The sequence below is a fragment of the Chiloscyllium plagiosum genome, chromosome 23, assembly GCF_004010195.1.
Source record: "Chiloscyllium plagiosum isolate BGI_BamShark_2017 chromosome 23, ASM401019v2, whole genome shotgun sequence".
Lineage (NCBI taxonomy): Eukaryota > Metazoa > Chordata > Chondrichthyes > Orectolobiformes > Hemiscylliidae > Chiloscyllium > Chiloscyllium plagiosum.
Window position 1 is genome coordinate 15,912,300 of NC_057732.1, and position 10,576 is coordinate 15,922,875.

The following is a 10,576-nucleotide window of genomic DNA, read 5'->3' on the forward strand; positions in this document are numbered from 1 at the left end:
GTGGTGGAAATGTCGGCGGATGATTTGGTTTATGCGAAGGTTGGTAGGGTGGAAGGTGAGCACCAGGGGCGTTCTGTCCTTGTTATGGATAGAGGGGTGGGGTCTGAGGGCGGATGTGTGAGTTGTGGACGAGATGTGTTGGAGGGCATCTTTAACCACGTAGGAAGGGAAATTGTGGTCTGTAAAGAAGGAGGCCATCTGGTGTGTTCTGTGGTGGAACTGGTCCTCCTGGGAGCAGATACGGCGGAGGCAGAGGAATTGGAAATACGGGATGGCATTTTTGCAGGAGGTAGGGTGGGAAGAGGTGTAATCCAGGTAGCTGTGGGAGACTGTTGGTTTGTAAAAAATGTCAGTGTCAAGTCGGTCTTCACTAATGGAGATAGAGAGGTCCAGGAAGGGAGGGAGGTGTCAGAGATGGTCCGGGTAAATTTAAGGTCAGGGTGGAGTGTGTTGGTGAAGTTGATGAATTGCTCAACCTGTTACTCAGGTATAGCTTTACTGTGGAAAATAAATCCAATTAATCAAAGCACTGAGCCACCATGGGCAGCATGGTTCAATTCCAGCCTTAGGTGACTGCCTGTGTGGAGTTTGCACTTTCTTCCTGAATCTACATGAGTTTCCTCAAGATGCTCTAGTTTCCTTCACAATTCAAAGATGTGCAGGTTAGGTGAATTGACCATGCTACATTGCCCATAGTGTTCAGAGATATGTAGGTTGGGTGCATTAGTTAGGGGTAAATATGCAGTAGTAGGGTAGGGGAATGGGTCTGGGTGGGTTACTCTTTGGAGGGTTGGTGTGAAATTGTTAGGCCAAATGGTCTGTTTTCACACTGTAGGGATTCTATGAAAATAAAGATGTTATATCCAAAGGTTCCAATAAAACATTCCTTTCAACGAACACTTCATGCTTGATTACCTGCTCCCTGTAAGTACACATATTTTGTGCAATGTATGCCCTACACCGAGGGTGTGACAGATGATTAGGTCATTCTGTTATAACTGTGTGCCAGCATCTAAGGAATGTGCATTTCCTCAACACACCCTCACTTCCTCCAGTAACTACAATGAATATAAAACATAGCAACTTAACTGATGCAAACTGCACTCTGATGCCCAACTCTAAGTAGTAAGTTGATCCTTTGTTGATACTTCTCAGCAATAGTATTTTGTAGCAGGTATTTTCTCGATGTATAATGTTGTTATCTCACCCACTAGTCAACTTTCTCCCCATTTCAGCCAGCATACTGGAAACATACAGGGGTACCGAGGAGTTAACATGCCCCATATAGGCTGGCAGTTTAATCCACTTTTCCCTCCAATAGCTGTGCTCTCAAAACCCGTGCAGAACTAAAATAATTCCCAATTTATCTATTAAAATAGACTATAGATCATTTCAAAATTGCAATTCAAATTAAAAGAGAACATTTACATGAAACAGATTACCAAGTTTCTTAGATTCTTTAGATACTCACGACATTCAGGTGCTGAAGGTCTCCAGTCAACGCATCCATTTACTCTACATATGTCAGCAGCTGTTTGTATGTTCATACAGTCTAGTTCTGTCGAATTGATCAGGCAATGGTCAGAATTACAGCTTTTCCAGAACAGCTCAGGGTCAACCATGCTACAGTTTTCAGTTAGTCTGTATGGTGGAGAAAACATCAAAGATCTCTAAAGATCTTATACAAAACTTCATGAAGCTTCACAATATACTTTTTATGTATAAGTATTATGGTCATGATACCTAAATACCTAAATTATTTGTTAGTTCAAACGATAACCAAATTGTCACTGCTATTAATTATTCACAATCAAAGCAGTGAAAGATTGAAAACCACCTCCATATTTTAGGTAACATGCAAGGTTCAAAATTAATGAGGTAACAGATTAACTTGCCCTCAAATCTTTTTAAATAGTCCTGGAGAAAACTTTTCTTGATGCGAAAATGATTGTGTTTGATTTTCAGTCCCACCTCAAAATAGTTTTCATAATTACAGATAATTTCACTTATTTAGGTTTGTAATTTCCCAATTTGTTTCTTCAGAAAAAATACCATTTTTCCTTTAGAAAGCCTCCACTTGAATCTAGATTTTAGGTTTACAAGCTAATGTTGGATCAGCAATAACCAAACAAAGAGAAACGTTCAAAACTAAAATAAAAATGTGGATGCTGTACATTGCTGGAAAAACTCAGCAAGTCTGGCAGTGTCTATGACGAGAAGTCAGAATTAACATTTCAGGTCTAGGTGGAGTCACTGGAAGTTTGTTTAATATTCGTCACTGCAAGAGAACAAGGGATTTAGGAGAGAAGGGAATGGGATAAATAAAGGAAAGCAGTCTAATTGTTGTTGGACTCTTCGTCAACTGCCCAACATTGTCTTTCATTTGCTTTAATATGCTTGAATGGAGGCATAGAGCAAGATTAAAACTTAGAGGTTCAAGAACAGTTTGGTTCCTATGTGAAAGCTTTATGCACGGAGTTCTGAAAATCAATATGTAAAATTTCCTGGTAAAATCTCAAAGAATCCTTGAGTATATTTTGACTTCTGGTCAAAATCTATCTTTTTGTAAATGTTTTACAGATAAATGTGCAGTTGGAACTTACAATATGTAGAAACTCATCACTTAAAATGATGATAATACTCTTGAAATTTGTAACATGAAATGAAGCAACTTTAACTGAAATGTGCGAGCCTTCCCCATTAAAACCTAAGCTAGTCTCTGCACACATTTTCTGCTCAGAAAAGCCAATGTACAGGTTGAAACTTAGAAAGTGTGCAATATGTGCATTCCTAGCTGAAGTGTCTTATAAAGTAAAAATAAATCAGAAAATCTAATAGAATCACTGTACAATTGGGTACTTCAGGATTCTTCTCATCAGAAAAACAGGTTTAAAGCATTGAGATTGAAATAGTGTACATGCCTAAATGCCCATATTCATATAAATAAGATAATTTATTTTGATTTAAAAGTTATATATGAAACAGCATAAATGCTAAAGTACCGGTACTATAAACAAAGCAAATACCGAAATGACAGTGTCTTGTGAAATTCTACTTGACTAGGCTCCATCTAGTGACAGTGTATCAAATCTGGGCTATTATGAAGGTTAATATAGCAGTTTGTTTTTGGCATCATATCTGTGTTTAATAATGAGTAAATGGTGGAAAATGATTTAAACGAAGTATTTTCCCCACAATGGACATTGTGAGATTGAAAGTAACAGTCTAGGGATTATGTACTACTTGGTTAGCCTAATATAACTTTATTCTGTTTAATTGTGGTCAATGTAAAAGACTTAAGCACCATGTGACTGACTCAGACTCAGTTTGTACTTTATTTCCTCTTTATTCACAGATGTGTTATTTCTTCAATGGGGGCGGCACAGTGGTTAGCATGGTTGCCTCACAGCACCAGGGTCCTGGGTTCAATTCTAGCCTCAGGTGACTATCTGTGTGGAGTTTGCACATTCTCCCTGTGTCTGTGTGTTTCCGGTTTCCTCCCACAGTCCAAAGATGTACAGTTACTCTTTGGAGAGTCAGTGTGGACATGTTGGTTTAAGGGCCTGTTTCCACACTATAGCGATTCGATTTAGCTCCAATATATTGATCAAACATGATGTTCCTTTCCAAAACCATGCTGATTACAAAACCAAACAAATGGATTTTTCTAAGAGATCAGATATAATTTTCTTAACATTGGCTTCTATGTTAAACTAACCAGCCTGTAGTTTACGTTTTTCTGTCTCTTTATTTCATGAATAAAGGAATTGCATTCACTATCTTCCAATCTATGGGATGGTCCTCAAATCAAGGGAATTTTGGAAAATTGAAATTAAAATCAATGCATCAACTCTCATATTTGGCACTTCTTTTAGAACCCTAGGACGAAGTCCATCAGGAACCCAGCACTTATCAGCTCCCAGCGCTGACAATTTGCTCAGTAGCAATTCTCTAGCAATTTTTCCCAAGTTCTCCCCTCTCTTCCATTCTCTCATTTTTCTCTGATTTGGGGATATTGCTTATTTTCTCTACAGGGAAGACTAATGCAAAATATCTGTTGTTTCCTTACTTTCCATTGTTAATTCTGCAGTGTCACTTTCTATAGGAACAACACTCACTTTGTTAATTATTTTCATCTTTCAATATTTATGAAAGTGCTCACAGTGTGTTTTGATGTTTCTGGTCAGCTTTTTCTCATACTCTGTTTGGGGCAGCTTGACGACACACTGCTTAGCACTGTTGCCTCACAGAAACAAGGCTTGACTCCAGTCTTGGGCGATTGCCCATATGGAGTTTGTACATTCCATGTGGGGTTACGGGGTCAGGGTGGGATGCTGCTTGGATCATCAATTCAACCTGATGGGCTGAACGGCCCCCATTTATTCATATCTTCCTTTTGGTTATATTTTGCTTTTTTTGTATATTCTGTACAATCACCGAGCTACCAACTGTTTTTGCATAATTACGTCTCTGTTAATTGAACGTTCTCTTTAATGTATTGAGTTAACTACAGATGGAGGATTGGAATTGTTCTTATTCTTGCATTGTATCTATTCTGTGTATTCTGAGATATCCCCATGAATTCTGCCACGGCATCTCTATTGACTTATCATATATGATCCTATTTAATGGTGAAGCAGGATCAAGGGACCGAAGGGTCTACTCCTGTTCCTATTTCTTAAACTCTTAAGGTGTTAGCTAATTTGCCAATTTACCTGCACCAGATTATAATTTGCTGTATTTAAAATTTTGATGGATAGTCTTGGACGCACTTCTCTCTTTCTCAAACTGATTCTAAAATTCATAATGATATATATAATAATATTATAGTTGGTGAAATCTATGGGTGCCCTTACCATGAAATTATCTATTAATTCTATCTCATTGTATTCTGTCATGTCTAGCGTAGCCAGCTCTTTGGCCAACTCCAGATCATGTTGTTGCAGACTACAGTAGTAAAAGCCTACACGGAAAAAATGACAGCTCAATGTTGTCTGCTGTTTTTTTTGTTTATAGGCCAACCCACCTTTGGCCTATAAAGTTGCTGCCTAGCTTCATCTTTATTACTTAGTAAACATTTCCTGAGTTTTATCACTGTTACAGACCATCTCCTACTGCTTGAATGGGAAATGTCTCAAACGAATAAATAAGCATGGAGAAAGTGAGGTCTGCAGTTCCTGGAGATCAGAATCAAAGAGTATGGTGCTGGAAAAACACAGCTGGTCAGGCAGCATCTGAGGAGCAGAGAGTTGCCACTTTGATCGTAAGCTCTTCATCAGCCCTTCCTGAGTCGACTCTCCTGCTCCTTGGATGCTGCCTGACTGGCTTTGATCTTCCAGCACCACACTCTTTGACTCAAATTAACAAGCATCCCGAGTACACACTCACAGAATTTGGGTTTGAAAGAAAAACTTACAGAATGCATGTCAAATTATTGTATACGCAATCACAGATAGTTTTGTCTCTAAACTTCCTGTTGTTCTTTCTGTGTGTACTGCTCCCTGATCAAAGCACTCAGTTACAGAACTAGGTTGTGAGTGTAAATCTTCCGAAGGTTCTTTGAACTTAAGGTGCCCACTCTCCTATTTGCATCAACAACACCCACCTTACACAGTGTAAGCATTGGTCTCTTGGTGTACATCACAACATTCACAATGTCAGCATCGATCTTGCAGTGCTGGAGAGTGTCTTATTGCCCCTCATACTTTGTGAGTCCTCATGCCACCCTTAGTTGGTTGGCAAGCAAAGTCCTTGGCCACAAATTGACCTTAGAAAACAGGTCATTCACTGACACAAAACAAAACCACCACCTGGATACACATTCACTCTCAGGCTCATGACTCCAGAATGAAAATGCAGCTCATAGACTTTTAAACTTAATTTTGAAAGAAATTAAATATAAATGTAACACTTTTACATACATGTCTGGAATAACATCACAAATCGACTTGGAAGTGCAAGGTGTGGTGGTTGTAGGTGGTTCACATGATACCCCTTGAGGAGCTGATTGGCAATATGGTTTTCTGGGGTCTTCAAACTTCCAATCAAGTGCAGTTTTATGGCAACAATCAGTTGGCTCAATTACCCCATTTGGTCGCATACAGTCATCTGCTATACTATTTGAGCAAGAGCCTAAAGGAGATCAGGAGAAAAAGCATAAGACTTTTGTTGCAATTGCAATGGCAAATTTAAAATCACCAGAATCTTTAGCTCGGCAATGAAACAAAAACATGGAAAGTAATATAACATGAATAGGTAAAACCACATACCACACTGTCCTTGGGTATTGTTGTAGAAAATCTTTGCAGGCACGATGATTTTAAAGTAATTCTGAGCAGCTATAATAGTTGTTTTAATATCATTGAAATAAAGACGCACATTCTTCAAATTTCGAATTTCTATCGTGATTTCGTCTGATGTGTAGGGAATTCTTTCTGGCTTTTCATTAACCCTCAGCTGTAGAATTAAAAGTACAAATTTATTGAAATCATCAGTGCTCAAAAGAGCAACCAACCTAATAAGCCTTGGAAGTGAATTTGTTCACTGTTAACTAGAACAATAGCAAAATTTTACGGATGCTGGAGATCCACAGCAACATTTGAAAATTCTGGAAATGCTTAGAAGGTCAGGCATCACTTGTGTGGAGAAGCTTAGAGTTAAAGGAAAGTGTTTAAAACAGCCTCAAAAGAAGGCAGCAAGAAGATGGATTTTCCGGTAAAATTGCAAAGAGCAATGATAGATTGGCCTCTTGACCAAAGCCTGCCATTCAGTGGAAACCACATTAGATAGGCTTCTCCACTCGAGAGAACAATTTAGCAGGTTGTTTGCATTTTGCTGCTAACAGATCGAACACCCCCTCCCCCAACCTTGCCAGTATCAGTGAGACGCTGACTAAATGGAGGCAGCTGGAAGGGTTGGCTTTTTTAGTCAAAGAGGGCACCATCTGAGATGCCAGTCCTCAAGGCTCTAGCATTTTCTTCGGCTGCATCTCCTCCAGCTTTGCAAGTAGAACTATAATTTTATTTGAAGATTTCATCACCATTCTGGCTGCAGGCTCCTGGGATTCTCCCTTCATCATCGCTGGCCATTTTTTCTGGAGTTGACATTGTTGAGGTTCTGGATTAGGCTGGTAGCTCTCAGAGACATGCAACCATCCTGAACTCTGCGGCAGACCAAGCAGCAACTATGTACTTGTACTAAACTTCTGACTGTAAAATGTGGGGTGCGGGTGGAATGCATAGGGGACATCCTGTGGACTAACCAGCTGAATGTATTGCTGATGCAGTTCCAGCCAATGCTGGGACTTTACCAGATTTGAGAAAATCTTGCCCAAAGGTTTAGGCCAAAGAATTTTTCATGAGAATAGGATTTTCATTATTTCTGTTTTTTATTGTTAATTATGTGAGATTTATTATCCTTTCACTCCTTTAGTGATCACAAGACAGTGATATCCCCATCCCTGTTCCAGAAAAGTTGGGCCGGACTTTCAAGAAGGTCTGGAGGCAGTCAGGTCTGGAATTTTCAGCCATCGACTGATGTGCCAATTTCCTGGCACAATCCCACACTAGTGCGATGTTCAAGCAGACAGGGTCCTGGCCAAAATAACTATCCGCTGCTGAGCAAACGGCTAACCGATAAATCAAAAATCAGAATCTATTACGAAAGACATTATAGCTTGACAGCATGAAGTGAAATTTTCTCCTGTTCAGGATGTCTCCCTGCAATGGTTGAAACTTTGCCAGGGGACAGGGGTGGCATTTCATTGGCAGGTCGGGTGACAGCTCTTACAGATATTTAAACCATATCCCCACTACCATGCTATCCCAACATGCCCCACTCCACCCCACCCACCCCACCCCAACACTCCTCCCAATGTCAATAAGGAAATACTATCACATCTGCGATCATACACCAACCTCCTTCCATCCCTCAGAAGTGGTCTCCCTAACATTCTAGTAGTTCTTGATTATTTTATTCTTGACTATTCCAAAAGTGGCCAGAAGCCATATTTATCCTCTGTCTCTCTCTCCCCCTCTCTCTCTTTCTCTCGCATGCCCACCTCAGCAAGTTGTAACTATCTTAATGCTTGAGAGGCTCCCTATTACCCCTGCAATGTCAGGAGATCATCTGTCATCTTTGATTGGACCCCAGTATACCCTTTGGCTGTTAATTGACCATTTCCTTTGAAAAAGACAGTGGATGGCTATTTCCCACCTGTTGCAAGAACAGAGCCCTGATGTTTTCCTGACATGGGGCTCCCAAGCCCCAATTGAATGTCAGGCCCATGGGATCCAATTGGAGTGCTCCATCAGTTTAGTTGGTACAACACAGATCAGCAGCTGCACAATTTAATTATCACCGTACAATGTTGAACAAAGAAGGCTGAAGGGGGACCTGATAGAGGTATATAAGAGTCTGAGGGACATGGACAAGGGTGAATAGAAAATAGCTGTTGCCCTTATTCGAAGAGTCAATAACAAGGGGACATAATTTTAAGGTGAAAGACTAGAGGTTCAGAAGGGAGTTGAGAAAAACAAGTCACCCAGAGAGTGGTCAGAGCTATATAATAAACTGCCTGAGACCATAGTTGAGGTGGGTAACTTCAAAATCTTTAAAAGCTATGTGGATGAGCAGTTGAAGTGTCATAAGATTCAAAGCTATGGGCCTAGTGCTGGAAAGTGGCACTAATGTAAATTCAATTTAGATTTAGTGATACAGAATTGATGTGCTGAAGGGGTTATTCTTTTACCTGATGAGTCTGTGGTTTTTATGTATTTGGAGTAAATCTGTTCCCACCCTTTGAATGTTACATTGATTTATGGAACTAGTTAATTGACCAATTGAATTGAGAATACCACACGTTGAATAGAAATACTTAAAAAAAAGACAGACCACTTACCACAAAGTTGTGATTAGTAGAAATAGTGATCTTCTTCCCTCTATGAAAAATAATCAGTCCTTTTGGGCAGGAAAATGGGATCGATGGAAAGCAGAAGTAATTATCCACTAGAACTGTGAAATTGTATATTGGATTTTGTTCTTCCACTAGAATATATGTGCAGTTTTCATAGAAATTATAATACAGCCCATTGAAGGACATATAGTGTGGATCACCCCATACTCTACATTCACCTGAAATGTAAGCAAAATATTGTTTGCAAGTTTTTTTTTGTGAAGGGAAACATAAAGGAGTGAAAAAAGTCAAAACAACAGCAGTTTAAAAGGGAGAAGGGCAGACAAAGGAAGCACATGGTGAGGACAGTGCAGGAGAGAGAGAGAGAGAGAGAAAACCTGCACAGTTACCGCCTTTACTGTTTGAATTCGTGTATCGCTGGACATCGGAGTGCATCTGGGAAAATTAACAAACAGTGAAATTCACAACTAATCTTGGAGGAACTGTTGGGCGAAGTTCACAGCACAGAATCAGATAAGTTAATTGTTGTTTTAAGTCTGTCCAATAAAAAAGCTGCAGTAGTGGGTACAGTGGATTCTTTCTTAATTATATGTTTTTGGGATAAGTCTCTTGATTAAATTTAAAATATAAGCCATAGCTATTAATTTAACCTGGGGCAGTGTTTGTAGAGGAATAAGACGGTGTTATTTTCTGGGTCTGTAGATTGTGAAGGAGCAAAAATGGCCTTTGCAGTGATATGTACTTCTTGTCAGATGTGGGAGTTTAAAGAGAGTTTAAGGGTTACTGTGAATTATATCTGCCATAAATGCTGTTGGATGCAAATCTTATCAGGTCAAGTAGATCAGTTGGAGAGGCAAATAGAAGCGATGAGGAATTTGCAACAGCAACAGTATGTGATGGATGGCAGTTATAGAAAGGGGGGGAAGTCTCAGATACAGTCACATAGATGGGTTAACACCAGGAAGGGTAAGAGAGGTAGGCAGCTAGATCAGGAGTCTTTTGTGGATATACACATTTCAATCAGGTATGCTGTTTTGGAAATGTAGGGGGTGATGGATTCTCAGGGGAACGTAGCACAAACAGCCAAGTTTCTGGTATTGAGACTGGCTCTAATGCAACGAGGGGTACATCGGCTTCCAAGAGATCAATTGTGTTAGGGGATTATGTAGTCAGAGGTACAGATAGACGTTTCTGTGGCCAGCAGAGAAAAAGCAGAATGGTGTGTTGTTTCCCTGGTGCCAGGATCAAGGATGTCTCAGAGAGGTTGCAGAATGTTCTCATGGGGTAGAGGGGCCAGCAGGAGGTCATTGTCCACATTGGAACCAAAGACATTGGAAGGGAAGAGGTTGAGATTCTGAAGAAGAGATTACAGAGAGTTAGGCAGAAATTTAAAACGGAGGTCCTCAAGGGTAGTAATATCTGGATTACTCCCAGTGCTACGAGCTAGTGAGGGCAGAAATAGGAGGATAGAGCAGATGAATGCATGGCTGAGGAGCTGGTGTATGGGAGAAGGATTCACATTTTTCGATCATTGGAATCTCTTTTGGGGTAGAAATGACCTGTACAAGAAGGACGGATTGTACCTAAATTGGAAGGGGACTAATATACTGGCAGGGAAATTTGCTAGAACTGCTTGGGAGGATTTAAACTAGTAAGGTGGGG

At 40.0% G+C, this 10,576-nt stretch overlaps 1 protein-coding gene across 1 annotated transcript in view; it reads right to left on the reverse strand.

The window, feature by feature from the left end:
• The window catches only part of LOC122561644 (intestinal mucin-like protein), a 41,819-nt gene that overhangs the window by 18,978 nt on the left and 12,265 nt on the right, over positions 1-10,576 (reverse strand). Inside the window, exons 4-7 of the mRNA XM_043713597.1 lie at positions 8,900-9,132; positions 6,270-6,456; positions 5,922-6,132; positions 1,472-1,641 (exon numbers count right to left, since the gene is read on the reverse strand). Of these exons, the coding sequence (XP_043569532.1) occupies positions 1,472-1,641; positions 5,922-6,132; positions 6,270-6,456; positions 8,900-9,100 (769 nt within the window). The 5' untranslated portion in view covers positions 9,101-9,132. The remainder of the gene's footprint in view (positions 1-1,471; positions 1,642-5,921; positions 6,133-6,269; positions 6,457-8,899; positions 9,133-10,576) is intronic.